This window comes from Taudactylus pleione, unplaced genomic scaffold (genome assembly GCF_031769625.1).
Source record: "Taudactylus pleione unplaced genomic scaffold, aTauple2 ptg001851l, whole genome shotgun sequence".
Lineage (NCBI taxonomy): Eukaryota > Metazoa > Chordata > Amphibia > Anura > Myobatrachidae > Taudactylus > Taudactylus pleione.
Window position 1 is genome coordinate 7900 of NW_028286248.1, and position 23915 is coordinate 31814.

General features: G+C 53.1%; 1 protein-coding gene across 4 annotated transcripts in view; it reads right to left on the reverse strand.

The window, feature by feature from the left end:
• Positions 1–335: 335 nt before the first annotated feature.
• The window catches only part of LOC148436261 (arf-GAP with GTPase, ANK repeat and PH domain-containing protein 3-like), a 281879-nt gene continuing 258299 nt past the window's right edge, over positions 336–23915 (reverse strand). Inside the window, exons 11-12 of one of the 4 annotated variants that reach the window (XM_088465112.1) lie at positions 21859–21982; positions 336–752 (exon numbers count right to left, since the gene is read on the reverse strand). In XM_088465112.1, the coding sequence (XP_088321238.1) occupies positions 460–752; positions 21859–21982 (417 nt within the window). In that variant the 3' untranslated portion in view covers positions 336–459. Of the gene's footprint in view, positions 753–3816; positions 3916–8391; positions 8816–21858; positions 21983–23915 lie in introns of those variants that run through there. The other 3 variants (XM_088465115.1, XM_088465113.1, XM_088465114.1) reach the window with 3 other exon arrangements.

Genomic DNA, 23915 nt, shown 5'->3' on the forward strand with positions numbered 1-23915 from the left:
GACCTTCATCCGGCATGTAGAAGACATACCTGCTTTAGACTGGTCCAGCTGCTTCACCAAGTGGTTTGAGGGCATGCAACTTTGCATAGACTCCTCTGGTGAATACTTTGAAAAAATTTAATGTTCACTTTGTTTGTATATATAATACTTTTTGTAAATCCGGAAACTTACTGCATACCCCTCGCATACAGGTATCTTTCATGGTTGACAGTGTCGTTAACTTTGGGCACCCAGATGTGAAAGTTATTTTCTGGCTACAACTTTGGCCAAGGTCATAAGCCTGAAAACATATTTATATACCATTACACTAAAAAAGATTCCTCCTGGGAGAAACCAAAAAGACATATTAAGAGTGTGAAGAGGGGGTAAGGCAGGTACCATAGTACTGACACAGTCCCAGACTCTGGTCCAGAATTGCTGTACGTCTCGGCACTCCCATGGGAGATGCCAATCACAATTTCAATTAACCCAAAGCTCCATATTAAATAAACTAAGTGGTGTATAATATATTGTATGGAGAATACAAGCAGTGGCTTCTCGAATATCACCAAGCAAGAGTGCCCACTGCTGCTCCATTACAATCCCTAACTCCGCTTCCCATTTGGGTCTCAATGACAAGAAAAAATACTTTTGGGAGATAATTGCGAATTCAAGGCAGAATAAAGAACAGAGACAGTCTTTCGTTCCCCAGAGAAAACGTCTTAACCGGGGAGTCAAAAATACCCAAACTGGGTACTTGCAGCATGTCGTAACTGAAAATGATGGAAAAATGTTGAATTAGGGTCATGAAATTCTGATTTAATCTGATCAAAAGTATTAAGTTATCTTGATACACATGACCCAAAGGCGTCACGCCATGAAGAGACCACAATTGTTTGCCATCAAATCTACATCCACCAAGGTGACAAATAATCAATGTCAAATCCAATGGTCATTTCCATCTTCTCTTGAACTTAGCAAGTCTTTAGTTCTGTGGAACACCCACTCCCCCTGCAAACACCCCACTCTCTCGCTCCCTGTCCTCTAATGGTTCTTCTCCTAACTTGGTAACTTCTCCTTCTCTGTATCTTCATCTGATTCCACCTCCCTTTCTTCTTTTACCTGTCGGCCAACTCCAATGGTCTATTCTTGGACTCCTTATCTTCCTCTTGTACTGATGACACCCAAATTTACCTCTCCTCCCCTGACCTCTCACCACGTCTTCTCGTGTCTCTAACAGTCTGTCTGCCACCACCTTGTGGATATTCTAGTACTTTGTCAAACTAAATAAATATTTTGTCTACAGACTCAGTCAAACACAGATATACAAGAGCCGCATTTATAAATGAATCAATGCAGACTCGTGAAGCGGTATGTCACATCCAATAGCAAATAAGATGCTTGATGCGCGTCGAGTCGCACTGTACCTGGCGACTCACTTGCTCCTGGCGTCTAGTGTCGCATGGCATATTGAGGCTAGGTGTATGGGGACACATCTGAACTCACTGCACCCCCCACACCTCCATCCAAGACCTCCTCACCTAACCTCCTGTCTCTTGCAGCACAATCCTCTGCTCTGTCCACCAAGTCCGTTTCTTGGCCTCTAACCACATCCGACTCCCTCACAATCATGCTGCTTTCACTTGTACAAAATCTCTAGAATTAGACTTTTTAGACTTAAATTACCAGAACTCTGATACACACTTGTCATTTCTCACCTGGGCTACTGCAAACGCCTGCTATCTGGCTTTCCTCTTACCCCCATCTCCCACATGCTGCTGCATGCCTCATTTACATCTCCTGACAATCTATGTTGTCCTCACCACTCTGCTTCACTGGCTACTGATCCAACCCAGAAAGTCCTCGATCACGCCACCCCCTCCGACACGTCTAGCTACATCTTGGTCCACGCTCAAGAGTTATTTGGAGTAACATGAGGACTTATTCAGTATGTCGAAGCTGGATTATTGGCTGAGACAAGATCAGTTTAAAATTGAATCACAGCGACACCATCTTGCGACTGGCCGCAAGACGACATATTGGAAATGAGATCGCAAGACGCCATTTTGCTAATGGCCGCCTAAGCGATATTTTACATAAACTCACACTTTAGTACATGTGGCGAAATTTCTATTAGCAACATGCGATTGCATCTGTGACCATCGCCATAAGTTACGGCGATTCACCAAAAGCCCATTTCATGACTTTACGTAGTTTGGGTGCTCTGGATAAAGTGTATATTATTATAATTCCCCTAAAGGATATATTTCAGAAATGGCTGTACAGTATGTCAAAATTGGATTGCATTAGCTAAACAGAGCAAATGGCCATGTGACAACTAGTCTGTGAAGACAAGCTTCATGGACATAACGTCTGCTCTCACTCCAGGTGGCCCTACTCAAATACAGCAAGAGGGTCGTTTGTAGCACCTTACATTAGCAGGCTTCCTACAATAAAATACCTTCAAAGCCAAGAGTGTTATCTGAGGTTTGGGTCTTGTAGCTGTGCTAATTTGCATTTACACAAGAACCTGGGAGAACAAAGGACTGTACTTTTGAGCCTGGGAAGGGTGGGGGCTGCTGAGAGAGGGCGGCGTGTGAAACTATAAGGCTCAGCATTCCACACTGTTAGGTGTTCACTTAGTTTAAGTGAGATTTAAGTGCACCATTTCTCATACACACATTAATACGCACAATTGCGCTGTCACATATTAGCGAATGCATAAGATCCTGTATGAAAATGCTGTTTATTAGCTTCATGCGCACGCATCTGCTCCAAGTTAACTAGCGTCTTTACATCACACCCCGCATACTTACACATTACATATTCACATAAAAGGTTTAATAAGCTTTAAAGTATAAGATTTAAGTTTGTTCATTTAGCATAAATGCTGTGAAATAAAGATTATTTGGTAACTAAGGTTTTATACATGATAAGTAAGCCGTGATTGGTATTGTACTGATGCGTACTCTTTCAACAGTATTCCGGTACCATCGGTGGGGAGATCGCATCATCCATTCTCAACTTATGGACCGCAGAGACTTTAAGCAACAAAATGTACATTATATGAACAACTGTTAGGATGATTGCATGAGGCAGGAAACCAGAGACCCCCAGTTGTTAGAGGCTGGGTTGTGTCTATTTGAATCAACCTGTTAAATGCCTTGTAACATATGCCCTCTCCGTTATGACCAATGGTATTAGCAACAAACTTCTCTATTGTGTTGTTTATTTCTGGGGGGTATAAATATGCTCTGATCCTGGGTTCCTGGTCTTTGTGCTGAATGCTGAGGGACGAGGGGTTTCTTGCTGATGCCTAACATCTGGACCAGAGAGCGCTGCGTATGTATAATTGTACTTGGGTCTGTATAATCTCTTTGCGCTAAGATTATATGAGGATCATAGCATGTAACTGCTGTACTTTTACTTGAATAATACTTTGTGCTTTGGAACCACAGGTTCTACGTCTGGAGTCTTTATTTACTGGATGACTGTGTACGCAAATTAGCGTCATCCTTAGAGGTTTATAGGAAGGATATTAGAAGGTATAGGCAGGGGTATATAGAGGTTCAAAGGCAGAATCCTTAAGTATAAAGTCAGAGGCGATGGGAAGCACACTGTTCTCCAGCAAAGCTTCAATTTTTGCCTTCACTGGAACTAAATGAGCAAACCATGAAATACAGCCCCAGTCTATAATACCTGCTGCACCTCGTGTTACTGCTGACTCTACACATTAGGGCTGGAATGCATCACTCCAGAGAAGGTGTTTCTATTCTTCTAGAGCCCAATGGCTGTGTGTTTTATGCCACTACAGCCGACGTTGGCATCATGGTGATCCGTGGCTTCTATTCAGCTGCTCGGCCATGGAAACCTCATTCATGAACCTCCCGATGAACAGTTCTTGTGCTGATGATGGTTACATAGGAAGAGTGGAGGCTGGTGGTGACCGAAAACAGACTAATGTAACACGCTGCAGTACTATGCAAATAAATGTGCGAGCCAGCGTAGAATAAATGTGCGAGCTAGCGTAGAATAAATGTGCGAGCTAGCGTAGCTGCAGCTTCTATGCTAAGCTCTTGTCACTCCTCAACGTTTCCACATTACAGTAGCAGCACATACAGGTGCCCGGGGCAGATATGTAGGAAAGGTGACCTGCTAATGTGTGACCATGGTGATTACAGGGCTGCACGCTGGATGCTATATACCTGCTAATGTGTGACCATGGTGATTACAGGGCTGCACGCTGGATGCTATATACCTGCTAATGTGTGACCACGGTGATTACAGGGCTGCACGCTGGGTGTTATATACCTGCTAATGTGTGACCACGGTGATTACAGGGCTGCACGCTGGATGTTATATACCTGCTAATGTGTGACCATGGTGATTGCAGGGCTGCACGCTGGATGTTATATACCTGCTAATGTGTGACCATGGTGATTGCAGGGCTGCACGCTGGATGTTATATACCTGCTAATGCGTGACCATGGTGATTGCAGCGCTGCACACTGGATGCTATATACCTGCTAATGTGTGACCACGGTGATTGCAGGGCTGCACGCTGGATGTTATATACCTGCTAATGTGTGACCATGGTGATTGCAGGGCTGCACGCTGGGTGTTATATACCTGCTAATGTGTGACCATGGTGATTGCAGGGCTGCACGCTGGGTGTTACATACCTGCTAATGTGTGACCACGGTGATTGCAGGGCTGCACGCTGGATACTATATACCTGCTAATGTGTGACCATGGTGATTGCAGGGATGCACGCTGGGTGTTATATACCTGCTAATGTGTGACCATGGTGATTGCAGGGCTGCACGCTGGATGCTATATACCTGCTAATGTGTGACCATGGTGATTGCAGGGCTGCACGCTGGATGCTATATACCTGCTAATGTGTGACCATGGTGATTGCAGGGCTGCACGCTGGATGTTATATACCTGCTAATGTGTGACCACGGTGATTGCAGGGCTGCACGCTGGGTGTTATATACCTGCTAATGTGTGACCACGGTGATTGCAGGGCTGCACGCTGGATGTTATATACCTGCTAATGTGTGACCATGGTGATTGCAGGGCTGCACGCTGGATGTTATATACCTGCTAATGTGTGACCATGGTGATTGCAGGGCTGCACGCTGGATGTTATATACCTGCTAATGTGTGACCACGGTGATTGCAGGGCTGCACGCTGGGTGTTATATACCTGCTAATGTGTGACCACGGTGATTGCAGGGCTGCACGCTGGATGTTATATACCTGCTAATGTGTGACCACGGTGATTGCAGGGCTGCACGCTGGATGTTATATACCTGCTAATGTGTGACCACGGTGATTGCAGGGCTGCACGCTGGATGTTATATACCTGCTAATGTGTGACCACGGTGATTGCAGGGCTGCACGCTGGGTGTTATATACCTGCTAATGTGTGACCATGGTGATTGCAGGGCTGCACGCTATATACCTGCTAATGTGTCACCATGGTGATTGCAGGGCTGCACGCTGGATGCTATATACCTGCTAATGTGTGACCATGGTGATGGCAGGGCTGCACGCTGGATGCTATATACCTGCTAATGTGTGACCATGGTGATTGCAGGGCTGCACGCTGGATGTTATATACCTGCTAATGTGTGACCATGGTGATTGCAGGGCTGCACGCTATATACCTGCTAATGTGTGACCATGGTGATTGCAGGGCTGCACGCTGGGTGTTATATACCTGCTAATGTGTGACCATGGTGATTGCAGGGCTGCACGCTGGATGCTATATACCTGCTAATGTGTGACCATGGTGATTGCAGGGCTGCACGCTGGATGCTATATACCTGCTAATGTGTGACCATGGTGATTGCAGGGCTGCACGCTGGATGCTATATACCTGCTAATGTGTGACCACGGTGATTGCAGGGCTGCACGCTGGGTGTTATATACCTGCTAATGTGTGACCACGGTGATTGCAGGGCTGCACGCTGGGTGTTATATACCTGCTAATGTGTGACCATGGTGATTGCAGGGCTGCACGCTGGGTGTTATATACCTGCTAATGTGTGACCATGGTGATTGCAGGGCTGCACGCTGGATGTTATATACCTGCTAATGTGTGACCACGGTGATTGCAGGGCTGCACGCTGAATGTTATATACCTGCTAATGTGTGACCACGGTGATTGCAGGGCTGCACGCTGGGTGTTATATACCTGCTAATGTGTGACCATGGTGATTGCAGGGCTGCACGCTATATACCTGCTAATGTGTGACCATGGTGATTGCAGGGCTGCACGCTGGATGCTATATACCTGCTAATGTGTGACCATGGTGATTGCAGGGCTGCACGCTGGATGCTATATACCTGCTAATGTGTGACCATGGTGATTGCAGGGCTGCACGCTGGATGTTATATACCTGCTAATGTGTGACCATGGTGATTGCAGGGCTGCACGCTATATACCTGCTAATGTGTGAGTGTGTGACCATGGTGATTGCAGGGCTGCACGCTGGATGCTATATACCTGCTAATGTGTGACCATGGTGATTGCAGGGCTGCACGCTGGATGCTATATACCTGCTAATGTGTGACCATGGTGATTGCAGGGCTGCACGCTGGATGTTATATACCTGCTAATGTGTGACCATGGTGATTGCAGGGCTGCACGCTATATACCTGCTAATGTGTGACCATGGTGATTGCAGGGCTGCACGCTGGGTGTTATATACCTGCTAATGTGTGACCATGGTGATTGCAGGGCTGCACGCTGGATGCTATATACCTGCTAATGTGTGACCATGGTGATTGCAGGGCTGCACGCTGGATGCTATATACCTGCTAATGTGTGACCACGGTGATTGCAGGGCTGCACGCTGGGTGTTATATACCTGCTAATGTGTGACCATGGTGATTGCAGGGCTGCACGCTGGGTGTTATATACCTGCTAATGTGTGACCATGGTGATTGCAGGGCTGCACGCTGGGTGTTATATACCTGCTAATGTGTGACCATGGTGATTGCAGGGCTGCACGCTGGATGTTATATACCTGCTAATGTGTGACCACGGTGATTGCAGGGCTGCACGCTGAATGTTATATACCTGCTAATGTGTGACCACGGTGATTGCAGGGCTGCACGCTGGGTGTTATATACCTGCTAATGTGTGACCATGGTGATTGCAGGGCTGCACGCTGTATACCTGCTAATGTGTGACCATGGTGATTGCAGGGCTGCACGCTGGGTGTTATATACCTGCTAATGTGTGACCATGGTGATTGCAGGGCTGCACGCTGGGTGTTATATACCTGCTAATGTGTGACCATGGTGATTGCAGGGCTGCACGCTGGGTGTTATATACCTGCTAATGTGTGACAATGGTGATTGCAGGGCTGCACGCTGGGTGTTATATACCTGCTAATATGTGACCATGGTGATTGCAGGGCTGCACGCTGGATGCTATATACCTGCTAATGTGTGACCATGGTGATTGCAGGGCTGCACGCTGGATGCTATATACCTGCTAATGTGTGACCATGGAGATTGCAGGGCTGCACGCTGGATGCTATATACCTGCTAATGTGTGACCATGGTGATTGCAGGGCTGCACGCTGGATGTTATATACCTGCTAATGTGTGACCATGGTGATTGCAGGGCTGCACGCTGGATGTTATATACCTGCTAATGTGTGACCATGGTGATTGCAGGGCTGCACGCTATATACCTGCTAATGTGTGACCATGGTGATTGCAGGGCTGCACGCTGGATGCTATATACCTGCTAATGTGTGACCATGGTGATTGCAGGGCTGCACGCTGGGTGTTATATACCTGCTAATGTGTGACCATGGTGATTGAAGGGCTGCACGCTGGGTGTTATATACCTGCTAATGTGTGACCATGGTGATTGCAGGGCTGCACGCTGGATGCTATATACCTGCTAATGTGTGACCATGGTGATTGCAGGGCTGCACGCTATATACCTGCTAATGTGTGACCATGGTGATTGCAGGGCTGCACGCTGGATGTTATATACCTGCTAATGTGTGACCATGGTGATTGCAGGGCTGCACGCTGGGTGTTATATACCTGCTAATATGTGACCATGGTGATTGCAGGGCTGCACGCTGGATGCTATATACCTGCTAATGTGTGACCATGGTGATTGCAGGGCTGCACGCTGGATGCTATATACCTGCTAATGTGTGACCATGGTGATTGCAGGGCTGCACGCTGGATGTTATATACCTGCTAATGTGTGACCATGGTGATTGCAGGGCTGCACGCTGGGTGTTATATACAGTGCCTTGCAAAAGTATTCACCCCCTTTGCATTTTTTCTTGTTTTGTTGTCTCACAACCTGCAATTAAAATGGATTGTTTGACGGTGTGCATCAATTAATTCCCAGAACATGCCTACAACTGTGACGTTGTGTTTTTTTAATATTATGAAACAAACAACATTTAGGACAACATAACAGAAAACTTCAGCGTGCATAACTATTCACCCCCCTAAAGTCAATACTTTGCTGAGCCACCTTTTGCGGCAATTACAGCTGCAAGTCGCTTTGGATAAATCCCTATGAGCTTGCCACATCTTGCCCCTGGGATTTTTGCCCATTCCTCAAGGTAAACCTGCTCCAGCTCCTTCATGTTGGATGGTTTCCGCTTGTGAACCGCAATCTTCAAGTCTGACCACGGATTCTAACTTGGACTGAGATCTGGGCTGTGACTAGGCCATTCCAACACATTTACATGTTTCCCCTTACACCACCCGAGTGTTGCTTTAGCAGTATGCTTCTGGCCATTGTCCTGTAGGCATGTTCTGTGAATGAAATGACGCACACCTTCACACAATCCATTGTAATTCCGGGTTGTGAGGCAACACAACATGAAAAATGCAAAGGGGGTGAATACTTTTGCAAGGCACTGTATACAAGGAGTCCTATTGCTTTCTGGATCGGCAGGCTGACTAATGACATCATCTGCGTGCCTATGAGCAGAGACGCATCATTGCTGGCAAAGCCCCAGGATGGGTCTCAGAGCCGGGGACAGAGGGCAAATTAGAAGTAATAAGGAGGGTTACATTTGAACAATACCCATTGCAAGGGGTTAAATAGGGCAACGGAGCATTAGAGCATCATACAGAGATATAAAAAGGTTACACGCTTTTCTCACTAACATTTGGGAGGGGGGGAAGACTGTCAGGTAATGGGACCTCATTATACTCTAGATTGTACAATCAGCGCCTGTGTAATTGTCGAATTTGATGCTAATGATTAATGAATTAAACATGTGCCATCAATTAGTCCTGGGAGAATAATTCTGCATAAAGCTGCGGGTAATGTAATTACAGGAACAGACATAACGAGCTGTTCACATCCTGCATCAGAGAGTGGGTGAGGGGAAGAGACCCCCAGATTGTACAGCGTGGTCACATAGAAACACAGACTGCTATATAATCTATAGGCACGTTATAATCAGACCTACATGTCCCAATGGTCCCAGCTCAGCCAGGTCTATGGTACTGGGCTAGAACACATTGCCTATATGTAACATAATTACCTGCCTGGGTAGAGTGCAAGCTCTAGCAGCAAGAAACAAGTCAAGCATATTATTATCCTGTATTGATATAGCAGCCCAAACATCCACACAGTGTAATAGCGGGTATAGAGAGCCCAGTACATACCGCACAGGGGTCAGACCAGGCAGAATACACAACATGTAGGATAATACCCGGAAAAAATATAACACAGAAGACGTAATAGGAAAGGTAGAGACAAGATAAATAATAGAACCCACAAGTGGATGGGGTGGGAGCAGACAAGAACACAAGCAAGGCTGAGACAGGAGGGGCACACAGACAGGAGGGGCACACAGAAGGAGACAGGAGGGGCACACAGAAGGAGACCGGAGGGGCACACAGAAGGAGACAGGAGGGGCACACAGAAGGAGACCGGAGGGGCACACAGAAGGAGACCGGAGGGGCACACAGAAGGAGACAGGAGCGGCACACAGAAGGAGACAGGAGCGGCACACAGAAGGAGACAGGAGCGGCACACAGAAGGAGACAGGAGCGGCACACAGAAGGAGACAGGAGCGGCACACAGAAGGAGACAGGAGCGGCACACAGAAGGAGACAGGAGGGGCACACAGAAGGAGAACGGAGGGGCACACAGAAGGAGACAGGAGGGAGACAGGAGGGGCACACAGAAGGAGACAGGAGGGGCACACAGACAGGAGGGGCACACAGGATACTGGAGGGGCACACAGGAGACTGGAGAGGCACACAGAAGGAGACAGGAGGGGCACACAGAAGGAGACAGGAGGGGCACACAGAAGGAGACAGGAGGGGCACACAGAAGGAGAACGGAGGGGCACACAGAAGGAGAACGGAGGGGCACACAGAAGGAGAACGGAGGGGCACACAGAAGGAGACAGGAGGGAGACAGGAGGGGCACACAGAAGGAGACAGGAGGGGCACACAGAAGGAGACAGGAGGGGCACACAGAAGGAGACAGGAGGGGCACACAGAAGGAGACAGGAGGGGCACACAGAAGATGAACGGAGGGGCACACAGAAGGAGAACGGAGGGGCACACAGAAGGAGACAGGAGGGAGACAGGAGGGGCACACAGAAGGAGACAGGAGGGGCACACAGAAGGAGACAGGAGGGGCACACAGAAGGAGACAGGAGGGGCACACAGAAGGAGACAGGAGGGGCACACAGAAGGAGACCGGAGGGGCACACAGAAGGAGACAGGAGGGGCACACAGAAGGAGACAGGAGGGGCACACAGAAGGAGACAGGAGGGGCACACAGAAGGAGACCGGAGGGGCACACAGAAGGAGACAGGAGAGGCACACAGAAGGAGACAGGAGGGGCACACAGAAGGAGACAGGAGCGGCACACAGAAGGAGACAGGAGGGGCACACAGAAGGAGAACGGAGGGGCACACAGAAGGAGACAGGAGGGAGACAGGAGGGGCACACAGAAGGAGACAGGAGGGGCACACAGAAGGAGAACGGAGGGGCACACAGAAGGAGACAGGAGGGAGACAGGAGGGGCACACAGAAGGAGACAGGAGGGGCACACAGACAGGAGGGGCACACAGGAGACTGGAGGGGCACACAGGAGACTGGAGGGGCACACAGGAGACTGGAGGGGCACACAGGAGACTGGAGGGGCACACAGGAGACTGGAGGGGCACACAGGAGACTGGAGGGGCACACAGGAGACTGGAGGGGCACACAGGAGACTGGAGGGGCACACAGGAGACTGGAGGGGCACACAGAAGGAGACAGGAGGGGCACACAGAAGGAGAACGGAGGGGCACACAGAAGGAGAACGGAGGGGCAAACAGAAGGAGAACGGAGGGGCACACAGAAGGAGAACGGAGGGGCCCCCAGAAGGATGACGGAGGGGCACACAGAAGGAGAATGGAGGGGCACACAGAAGGAGAACGGAGGGGCACACAGAGGGAGAACGGAGGGGCACACAGAGGGAGAACGGAGGGGCACACAGAAGGAGACAGGAGGGAGACAGGAGGGGCACACAGAAGGAGACAGGAGGGGCACACAGAAGGAGACAGGAGGGGCACACAGAAGGAGACAGGAGGGGCACACAGAAGGAGACAGGAGGGAGACAGGAGGGGCACACAGGAGACAGGAGGGGCACACAGAAGGAGACAGGAGGGGCACACAGAAGGAGACAGGAGGGAGACAGGAGGGGCACACAGAAGGAGACAGGAGGGAGACAGGAGGGGCACACAGAAGGAGACAGGAGGGGCACACAGAAGGAGACAGGAGGGAGACAGGAGGGGCACACAGAAGGAGACAGGAGGGAGACAGGAGGGGCACACAGAAGGAGACAGGAGGGAGACAGGAGGGGCACACAGAAGGAGACAGGAGGGGCACACAGAAGGAGACAGGAGGGAGACAGGAGGGGCACACAGAAGGAGACAGGAGGGAGACAGGAGGGGCACACAGAAGGAGACAGGAGGGAGACAGGAGGGGCACACAGAAGGAGACAGGAGGGGCACACAGAAGGAGACAGGAGGGAGACAGGAGGGGCACACAGAAGGAGACAGGAGGGAGACAGGAGGGGCACACAGAAGGAGACAGGAGGGGCACACAGAAGGAGACAGGAGGGGCACACAGCAGGAGACAGGAGGGGCACACAGAAGGAGACAGGAGGGGCACACAGAAGGAGACAGGAGGGAGACAGGAGGGGCACACAGAAGGAGACAGGAGGGGCACACAGAAGGAGACAGGAGGGGCACACAGAAGGAGACCGGAGGGGCACACAGAAGGAGACCGGAGGGGCACACAGAAGGAGACCGGAGGGGCACACAGAAGGAGACCGGAGGGGCACACAGCAGGAGACAGGAGGGAGACAGGAGGGGCACACAGAAGGAGACAGGAGGGGCACACAGAAGGGGACAGGAGGGGCACACAGGAGGAGACCGGAGGGGCACACAGGAGGAGACCGGAGGGGCACACAGAAGGAGACAGGAGGGAGACCGGAGGGGCACACAGAAGGAGACCGGAGGGGCACACAGAAGGAGACCGGAGGGGCACACAGAAGGAGACCGGAGGGGCACACAGAAGGACACCGGAGGGGCACACAGAAGGACACCGGAGGGGCACACAGAAGGACACCGGAGGGGCACACAGAAGGACCCCGGAGGGGCACACAGAAGGAGACCGGAGGGGCACACAGAAGGAGACCGGAGGGGCACACAGAAGGAGACCGGAGGGGCACACAGAAGGAGACCGGAGGGGCACACAGAAGGAGACCGGAGGGGCACACAGAAGGAGACCGGAGGGGCACACAGAAGGAGACCGGAGGGGCACACAGAAGGAGACCGGAGGGGCACACAGAAGGAGACTGGAGGGAGACCAGAGGGGCACACAGAAGGAGACTGGAGGGGCACACAGAAGGAGACTGGAGGGAGACCAGAGGGGCACACAGAAGGAGACCGGAGGGGCACACAGCAGGAGACAGGAGGGGCACACAGCAGGAGACAGGAGGGGCACACAGAAGGAGACAGGAGGGGCACACAGAAGGAGACAGGAGGGAGACAGGAGGGGCACACAGAAGGAGACAGGAGGGGCACACAGAAGGAGACAGGAGGGAGACAGGAGGGGCACACAGAAGGAGACCGGAGGGGCACACAGAAGGAGACCGGAGGGGCACACAGAAGGAGACCGGAGGGGCACACAGAAGGAGACCGGAGGGGCACACAGAAGGAGACCGGAGGGGCACACAGAAGGATACCGGAGGGGCACACAGAAGGATACCGGAGGGGCACACAGAAGGAGACCGGAGGGGCACACAGAAGGAGACCGGAGGGGCACACAGAAGGAGACTGGAGGGAGACCAGAGGGGCACACAGAAGGAGACTGGAGGGGCACACAGAAGGAGACTGGAGGGAGACCAGAGGGGCACACAGAAGGAGACCGGAGGGGCACACAGCAGGAGACAGGAGGGGCACACAGCAGGAGACAGGAGGGGCACACAGAAGGAGACAGGAGGGAGACAGGAGGGGCACACAGAAGGAGACCGGAGGGGCACACAGAAGGAGACCGGAGGGGCACACAGAAGGACACCGGAGGGGCACACAGAAGGACACCGGAGGGGCACACAGAAGGACACCGGAGGGGCACACAGAAGGACCCCGGAGGGGCACACAGAAGGAGACCGGAGGGGCACACAGAAGGATACCGGAGGGGCACACAGAAGGAGACCGGAGGGGCACACAGAAGGAGACCGGAGGGGCACACAGAAGGAGACCGGAGGGGCACACAGAAGGAGACCGGAGGGGCACACAGAAGGAGACCGGAGGGGCACACAGAAGGAGACTGGAGGGAGACCAGAGGGGCACACAGAAGGAGACTGGAGGGGCACACAGAAGGAGACTGGAGGGAGACCAGAGGGGCACACAGAAGGAGACCGGAGGGGCACACAGCAGGAGACAGGAGGGGCACACAGCAGGAGACAGGAGGGGCACACAGAAGGAGACAGGAGGGGCACACAGAAGGAGACAGGAGGGAGACAGGAGGGGCACACAGAAGGAGACAGGAGGGGCACACAGAAGGAGACAGGAGGGAGACAGGAGGGGCACACAGAAGGAGACAGGAGGGGCACACAGAAGGAGACAGGAGGGAGACAGGAGGGGCACACAGAAGGAGACCGGAGGGGCACACAGAAGGAGACCGGAGGGGCACACAGAAGGAGACCGGAGGGGCACACAGAAGGAGACCGGAGGGGCACACAGAAGGAGACCGGAGGGGCACACAGAAGGATACCGGAGGGGCACACAGAAGGAGACCGGAGGGGCACACAGAAGGAGACCGGAGGGGCACACAGAAGGAGACCGGAGGGGCACACAGAAGGAGACTGGAGGGAGACCAGAGGGGCACACAGAAGGAGACTGGAGGGGCACACAGAAGGAGACTGGAGGGAGACCAGAGGGGCACACAGAAGGAGACCGGAGGGGCACACAGCAGGAGACAGGAGGGGCACACAGCAGGAGACAGGAGGGGCACACAGAAGGAGACAGGAGGGGCACACAGAAGGAGACAGGAGGGGCACACAGAAGGAGACAGGAGGGGCACACAGAAGGAGACAGGAGGGGCACACAGAAGGAGACAGGAGGGGCACACAGAAGGAGACAGGAGGGGCACACAGGAGACAGGAGGGGCACACAGAAGGAGACAGGAGGGGCACACAGAAGGAGACAGGAGGGGCACACAGAATGAGACAGGAGGGGCACACAGAATGAGACAGGAGGGGCACACAGAATGAGACAGGGGTAGGTATAGGTTGGACAGGTGAGTGTGCAGTTAAGGAGTATTTTAAGGAATGCTTACACCTCCGGACACTGGCAGAGGGGTGAGACAGGTATAATACAGGGCTACCTGTCAGAGGGGTGAGTCAGGTGTAATACAGGGCTACCTGTCAGAGGGGTGAGACAGGTGTAAAACAGGGCTACCTGTCAGAGGGGTGAGACAGGTGTTATACAGTGCTACCTGCACAAGTGTGAATAAGGCGTTATACAGTGCTACCTGTCACAGGTGTGAATCAGGTGTAATACAGTGCTACCTGTCACAGGTGTGCATCAGGTGTAATACAGAGTTACCTGTCAGAGGGGTGAGTCAGGTGTAATACAGAGTTACCTGTCAGAGGGGTGAGTCAGGTGTAATACAGTGCTTCCTGTCACAGGTGTGAATCAGGTGTAATACAGTGCTACCTGTCACAGGTGTGCATCAGGTGTAATACAGAGTTACCTGTCAGAGGGGTGAGTCAGGTGTAATACAGGGCTACCTGTCAGAGGGGTGAGTCAGGTGTAATACAGGGCTACCTGTCAGAGGGGTGTGTCAGGTGTAATACAGGGCTACCTGTCAGAGGGGTGAGTCAGGTGTAATACAGAGCTACCTGTCAGAGAGGTGAGTCAGGTCTAATACAGGGCTACCTGTCAGAGGGGTGAGTCAGGTCTAATACAGGGCTACCTGTCAGAGAGGTGAGTCAGGTCTAATACAGGGCTACCTGTCAGAGGGGTGAGACAGGTGTAATACAGTGCTACCTGTCAGAGGGGTGAGTCAGGTGTAATACAGGGCTACCTGTCAGAGGGGTGAGTCAGGTGTAATACAGGGCTACCTGTCAGAGAGGTGAGTCAGGTGTAATACAGGGCTACCTGTCAGAGAGGTGAGTCAGGTGTAATACAGGGCTACCTGTCAGAGGGGTGAGTCAGGTGTAATACAGGGCTACCTGTCAGAGGGGTGTGTCAGGTGTAATACAGGGCTACCTGTCAGAGGGGTGAGTCAGGTGTAATACAGAGCTACCTGTCAGAGAGGTGAGTCAGGTCTAATACAGGGCTACCTGTCAGAGGGGTGAGTCAGGTCTAATACAGGGCTACCTGTCAGAGAGGTGAGACAGGTGTAATACAGTGCTACCTGTCAGAGGGGTGAGTCAGGTGTAATACAGGGCTACCTGTCAGAGGGGTGAGTCAGGTGTAATACAGGGCTACCTGTCAGAGGGGTGAGTCAGGTGTAATACAGGGCTACCTGTCAGAGAGGTGAGTCAGGTGTAATACAGGGCTACCTGTCAGAGGGGTGAGTCAGGTGTAATACAGGGCTACCTGTCAGAGGGGTGTGTGAGGTGTAATACAGGGCTACCTGTCAGAGGGGTGAGTCAGGTGTAATACAGGGCTACCTGTCAGAGGGGTGAGTCAGGTGTAATACAGGGCTACCTGTCAGAGGGGTGTGTGAGGTGTAATACAGGGCTACCTGTCAGAGGGGTGAGTCAGGTGTAATACAGGGCTACCTGTCAGAGGGGTGTGTCAGGTGTAATACAGGGCTACCTGTCAGAGGGGTGAGTCAGGTGTAATACAGAGCTACCTGTCAGAGAGGTGAGTCAGGTCTAATACAGGGCTACCTGTCAGAGGGGTGAGTCAGGTCTAATACAGGGCTACCTGTCAGAGAGGTGAGACAGGTGTAATACAGGGCTACCTGTCAGAGGGGTGAGTCAGGTGTAATACAGGGCTACCTGTCAGAGGGGTGAGTCAGGTGTAATACAGGGCTACCTGTCAGAGGGGTGAGTCAGGTGTAATACAGGGCTACCTGTCAGAGAGGTGAGTCAGGTGTAATACAGGGCTACCTGTCAGAGGGGTGAGTCAGGTGTAATACAGGGCTACCTGTCAGAGGGGTGAGTCAGGTGTAATACAGGGCTACCTGTCAGAGGGGTGAGTCAGGTGTAATACAGGGCTACCTGTCAGAGAGGTGAGTCAGGTGTAATACAGGGCTACCTGTCAGAGGGGTGAGTCAGGTGTAATACAGGGCTACCTGTCAGAGGGGTGTGTGAGGTGTAATACAGGGCTACCTGTCAGAGGGGTGAGTCAGGTGTAATACAGGGCTACCTGTCAGAGGGGTGAGTCAGGTGTAATACAGGGCTACCTGTCAGAGGGGTGTGTGAGGTGTAATACAGGGCTACCTGTCAGAGGGGTGAGTCAGGTGTAATACAGGGCTACCTGTCAGAGGGGTGTGTCAGGTGTAATACAGGGCTACCTGTCAGAGGGGTGAGTCAGGTGTAATACAGAGCTACCTGTCAGAGAGGTGAGTCAGGTCTAATACAGGGCTACCTGTCAGAGGGGTGAGTCAGGTCTAATACAGGGCTACCTGTCAGAGAGGTGAGACAGGTGTAATACAGGGCTACCTGTCAGAGGGGTGAGTCAGGTGTAATACAGGGCTACCTGTCAGAGGGGTGAGTCAGGTGTAATACAGGGCTACCTGTCAGAGGGGTGAGTCAGGTGTAATACAGGGCTACCTGTCAGAGAGGTGAGTCAGGTGTAATACAGGGCTACCTGTCAGAGGGGTGAGTCAGGTGTAATACAGGGCTACCTGTCAGAGGGGTGAGTCAGGTGTAATACAGGGCTACCTGTCAGAGGGGTGAGTCAGGTGTAATACAGAGCTACCTGTCAGAGAGGTGAGTCAGGTCTAATACAGGGCTACCTGTCAGAGGGGTGAGTCAGGTCTAATACAGGGCTACCTGTCAGAGAGGTGAGACAGGTGTAATACAGGGCTACCTGTCAGAGGGGTGAGTCAGGTGTAATACAGGGCTACCTGTCAGAGGGGTGAGTCAGGTGTAATACAGGGCTACCTGTCAGAGGGGTGAGTCAGGTGTAATACAGGGCTACCTGTCAGAGAGGTGAGTCAGGTGTAATACAGGGCTACCTGTCAGAGGGGTGTGTCAGGTGTAATACAGGGCTACCTGTCAGAGGGGTGAGTCAGGTGTAATACAGAGCTACCTGTCAGAGAGGTGAGTCAGGTCTAATACAGGGCTACCTGTCAGAGGGGTGAGTCAGGTGTAATACAGGGCTACCTGTCAGAGGGGTGAGTCAGGTGTAATACAGGGCTACCTGTCAGAGAGGTGAGTCAGGTGTAATACAGGGCTACCTGTCAGAGGGGTGAGTCAGGTGTAATACAGGGCTACCTGTCAGAGGGGTGAGTCAGGTGTAATACAGGGTTACCTGTCACAGGTATGCATCAGGTGTAATACAGTGCTACCTGTCAGAGGGGTGAGACAGGTGTAATACAGGGCTGTCAGAGGGGTGAGTCAGGTGTAATACAGGGCTACCTGTCAGAGGGGTGAGTCAGGTGTAATACAGGGTTACCTGTCAGAGGGGTGAGTCAGGTCTAATACAGGGCTACCTGTCAGAGAGGTGAGACAGGTGTAATACAGGGCTACCTGTCAGAGAGGTGAGTCAGGTGTAATACAGGGCTACCTGTCAGAGAGGTGAGACAGGTGTAATACAGGGCTACCTGTCAGAGGGGTGAGACAGGTGTAATACAGGGCTACCTGTCAGAGAGGTGAGACAGGTGTAATACAGGGCTACCTGTCAGAGAGGTGAGTCAGGTGTAATACAGGGCTACCTGTCAGAGAGGTGAGACAGGTGTAATACAGGGCTACCTGTCAGAGAGGTGAGACAGGTGTAATACAGGGCTACCTGTCAGAGGGGTGAGACAGGTGTAATACAGGGCTACCTGTCAGAGAGGTGAGACAGGTGTAATACAGGGCTACCTGTCAGAGAGGTGAGTCAGGTGTAATACAGGGCTACCTGTCAGAGAGGTGAGACAGGTGTAATACAGGGCTACCTGTCAGAGGGGTGAGACAGGTGTAATACAGGGCTACCTGTCAGAGGGGTGAGACAGGTGTAATACAGGGCTACCTGTCAGAGGGGTGAGTCAGGTGTAATACAGGGCTACCTGTCAGAGGGGTGAGTCAGGTGTAATACAGGGCTACCTGTCAGAGGGGTGAGTCAGGTGTAATACAGGGTTACCTGTCACAGGTATGCATCAGGTGTAATACAGTGCTACCTGTCAGAGGGGTGAGACAGGTGTAATACAGGGCTGTCAGAGGGGTGAGTCAGGTGTAATACAGGGCTACCTGTCAGAGGGGTGAGTCAGGTGTAATACAGGGTTACCTGTCAGAGGGGTGAGTCAGGTCTAATACAGGGCTACCTGTCAGAGAGGTGAGACAGGTGTAATACAGGGCTACCTGTCAGAGAGGTGAGTCAGGTGTAATACAGGGCTACCTGTCAGAGAGGTGAGACAGGTGTAATACAGGGCTACCTGTCAGAGGGGTGAGACAGGTGTAATACAGGGCTACCTGTCAGAGGGGTGAGTCAGGTGTAATACAGGGCTACCTGTCAGAGAGGTGAGACAGGTGTAATACAGGGCTACCTGTCAGAGAGGTGAGTCAGGTGTAATACAGGGCTACCTGTCAGAGAGGTGAGACAGGTGTAATACAGGGCTACCTGTCAGAGAGGTGAGACAGGTGTAATACAGGGCTACCTGTCAGAGAGGTGAGACAGGTGTAATACAGGGCTACCTGTCAGAGGGGTGAGACAGGTGTAATACAGGGCTACCTGTCAGAGAGGTGAGACAGGTGTAATACAGGGCTACCTGTCAGAGAGGTGAGTCAGGTGTAATACAGGGCTACCTGTCAGAGAGGTGAGACAGGTGTAATACAGGGCTACCTGTCAGAGAGGTGAGTCAGGTGTAATACAGGGCTACCTGTCAGAGAGGTGAGACAGGTGTAATACAGGGCTACCTGTCAGAGGGGTGAGTCAGGTGTAATACAGGGCTACCTGTCAGAGGGGTGAGTCAGGTGTAATACAGGGCTACCTGTCAGAGGGGTGAGACAGGTGTAATACAGGGCTACCTGTCAGAGAGGTGAGACAGGTGTAATACAGGGCTACCTGTCAGAGAGGTGAGTCAGGTGTAATACAGGGCTACCTGTCAGAGGGGTGAGACAGGTGTAATACAGGGCTACCTGTCAGAGAGGTGAGACAGGTGTAATACAGGGCTACCTGTCAGAGAGGTGAGTCAGGTGTAATACAGGGCTACCTGTCAGAGAGGTGAGACAGGTGTAATACAGGGCTACCTGTCAGAGGGGTGAGACAGGTGTAATACAGGGCTACCTGTCAGAGAGGTGAGACAGGTGTAATACAGGGCTACCTGTCAGAGAGGTGAGTCAGGTGTAATACAGGGCTACCTGTCAGAGAGGTGAGACAGGTGTAATACAGGGCTACCTGTCAGAGAGGTGAGTCAGGTGTAATACAGGGCTACCTGTCAGAGAGGTGAGACAGGTGTAATACAGGGCTACCTGTCAGAGGGGTGAGTCAGGTGTAATACAGGGCTACCTGTCAGAGGGGTGAGTCAGGTGTAATACAGGGCTACCTGTCAGAGGGGTGAGACAGGTGTAATACAGGGCTACCTGTCAGAGAGGTGAGACAGGTGTAATACAGGGCTACCTGTCAGAGAGGTGAGTCAGGTGTAATACAGGGCTACCTGTCAGAGGGGTGAGACAGGTGTAATACAGGGCTACCTGTCAGAGAGGTGAGACAGGTGTAATACAGGGCTACCTGTCAGAGAGGTGAGTCAGGTGTAATACAGGGCTACCTGTCAGAGAGGTGAGACAGGTGTAATACAGGGCTACCTGTCAGAGAGGTGAGTCAGGTGTAATACAGGGCTACCTGTCAGAGAGGTGAGACAGGTGTAATACAGGGCTACCTGTCAGAGGGGTGAGTCAGGTGTAATACAGGGCTACCTGTCAGAGGGGTGAGTCAGGTGTAATACAGGGCTACCTGTCAGAGGGGTGAGACAGGTGTAATACAGGGCTACCTGTCAGAGAGGTGAGACAGGTGTAATACAGGGCTACCTGTCAGAGAGGTGAGTCAGGTGTAATACAGGGCTACCTGTCAGAGGGGTGAGACAGGTGTAATACAGGGCTACCTGTCAGAGAGGTGAGACAGGTGTAATACAGGGCTACCTGTCAGAGAGGTGAGTCAGGTGTAATACAGGGCTACCTGTCAGAGAGGTGAGACAGGTGTAATACAGGGCTACCTGTCAGAGGGGTGAGTCAGGTGTAATACAGGGTTACCTGTCAGAGGGGTGAGTCAGGTGTAATACAGGGCTACCTGTCAGAGGGGTGAGACAGATGTAATACAGGGTTACCTGTCAGAGGGGTGAGACAGGTGTAATACAGGGCTACCTGTCAGAGAGGTGAGTCAGGTGTAATACAGGGCTACCTGTCAGAGAGGTGAGACAGGTGTAATACAGGGCTACCTGTCAGAGGGGTGAGTCAGGTGTAATACAGGGTTACCTGTCAGAGGGGTGAGTCAGGTGTAATACAGGGCTACCTGTCAGAGGGGTGAGACAGATGTAATACAGGGTTACCTGTCAGAGGGGTGAGACAGGTGTAATACAGGGCTACCTGTCAGAGGGGTGAGACAGGTGTAATACAGGGTTACCTGTCAGAGGGGTGAGTCAGGTGTAATACAGGGCTACCTGTCACAGTGAGTCAGGTGTAATACAGGGCTACCTGTCAGAGGGGTGAGACAGATGTAATACAGGGTTACCTGTCAGAGGGGTGAGACAGGTGTAATACAGGGCTACCTGTCAGAGGGGTGTGTCAGGTGTAATACAGGGCTACCTGTCAGAGGGGTGAGTCAGGTGTAATACAGGGCTACCTGTCAGAGGGGTGTGTCAGGTGTAATACAGGGCTACCTGTCAGAGGGGTGTGTCAGGTGTAATACAGGGTTACCTGTCAGAGGGGTGAGACAGGTGTAATACAGGGTTACCTGTCACAGGTATGCATCAGGTGTAATACAGTGCTACCTGTCAGAGGGGTGAGACAGGTGTAATACAGGGTTACCTGTCAGAGGGGTGAGACAGGTGTAATACAGGGTTACCTGTCAGAGGGGTGAGACAGGTGTAATACAGGGTTACCTGTCAGAGGGGTGAGACAGGTGTAATACAGGGTTACCTGTCAGAGGGGTGAGACAGGTGTTGCACATGGCGAAGTAACATTAATTCTGAGAACATTACCTGTCTGTGTAGTTAGTTGGGTGCTGGGGGCTCCACTAGTTGCTCTTGGTGGTCTTTTCCCTGGTACTTTCACTGTGGTTCGAAGCAAATCAATCTGCTTGCCATGTATATTCTGCATGTAATCCTGAGACACAAACAGATAGAATGTAAGACAGACATAAAAGTACACATTCTGGGCCGAGGGGCAGGGCCTGAGCGCTGGTGCCTGAGGGGCAGGAGGACTCTGGGGCAGGGCCTGAGCGCTGGTGCCTGAGGGGCAGGAGGACTCTGGGGCAGGGCCTGAGCGCTGGTGCCTGAGGGGCAGGAGGACTCTGGGGCAGGGTCTGAGCGCTGGTGCCAGAGGGGCAGGAGGACTCTGGGGCAGGGCCTGAGCGCTGGTGCCTGAGGGGCAGGAGGACTCTGGGGCAGGGCCTGAGCACTGGTGCCTGAGGGGCAGGAGGACTCTGGGGCAGGGCCTGAGCACTAGTGCCTGAGGGGCAGGAGGACTCTGGGACAGGGCCTGAGCGCTGGTGCCTGAGGGGCAGGAGGACTCTGGGGCAGGGCCTGAGCGCTGGTGCCTGAGGGGCAGGAGGACTCTGGATCAGGGCCTGAGCGCTGGTGCCTGAGGGGCAGGAGGACTCTGGATCAGGGCCTGAGCGCTGGTGCCTGAGGGGCAGGAGGACTCTGGGGCAGGGCCTGAGCGCTGGTGCCTGAGGGGCAGGAGGACTCTGGATCAGGGCCTGAGCGCTGGTGCCTGAGGGGCAGGAGGACTCTGGGGCAGGGCCGGAGCGCTAGTGCCTGAGGGGCAGGAGGACTCTGGGGCAGGGCCTGAGCGCTGGTGCCTGAGGGGCAGGAGGACTCTGGGGCAGGGCCTGAGGGGCAGGAGGACTCTGGGGCAGGGCCTGAGCACTAGTGCCTGAGGGGTAGGAGGACTCTGGGGGGAATCAGTATCAATCCAGACAGCGGCTGCCCGACACAGGAGGAAATCCTGATCATCCCTAAGGTAAGTACTAACTAAGCTAATTGCTCCCCTTAACCCTCCCTAAGGGGGGCCGAACCCTAACTCCCCCCGAGAGTGCCTAACCCTAACCCTCCCTCCCCCTTGCCTAACCCTAACCTCCCGGGGGGGGTGCCTAACCCTAAGTCCCCACTCCCCCAGGAGCCCTAAACCTAACCCTCCCCCCCACACGGCTGTCCGCGCCCGGCTTACCTTCTATCGGTAAGCCAGGTGTCGGGCTCCTGACACCTGTCATTAATGTCTTGCAGGCAATAAGCAGTCGGGAAGCCGTCGGTCGGGATTACGTCCATCTGTTTCTTGACTGCTTTCCCTCTGGGGCAGGGCCTGAGCGCTAGTGCTTGAGGGGCAGGAGGACTCTGGGGTAGGGCCTGAGTGCTGGTGTCTGAGGGGCAGGGCCTAATGTGCAGGGAACGAGAGCAGGACAACCGTGGGGCAGTGAAGGCATGCAGGGGACAAGGGACAAGCGAGGGGCAAAGAACGAGCGCAGGATGAGCGAGGGGCAAGGGACGAGCGCAGGTGGAGCGAGGGGCAAGGGACGAGCGCAGGTGGAGCGAGGGGCAAGGGACGAGCGCAGGTGGAGCGAGGGGGAAGGGACGAGCGCAGGTGGAGCGAGGGGCAAGGGACGAGCGCAGGAGGTCGAGGGGCAAGGAACGAATGCAAAAGGTACCCATGGGCAAGGATCGAGCGCAGGAGGACCGAGGGTCAAGGGACGAGTGCAGGAGGACCGAGAGGCAAGGAACAAGCGCAGGAGTACCCAGGGGCCAGGGACAAGCGCAGGGGGACCGAGGGGCCAGGGACGAGAGCAGGGGGAACGAGGGGCAAGGGACGAGAGCAGGGGGAACGAGGGGCAAGGGACGAGCGCAGGTGGAGCGAGGGGCAAGGGACGAGCGCAGGTGGAGCGAGGGGCAAGGGACGAGCGCAGGTGGAGCGAGGGGGAAGGGACGAGCGCAGGTGGAGCGAGGGGCAAGGGACGAGCGCAGGAGGTCGAGGGGCAAGGAACGAATGCAAAAGGTACCCATGGGCAAGGATCGAGCGCAGGAGGACCGAGGGTCAAGGGACG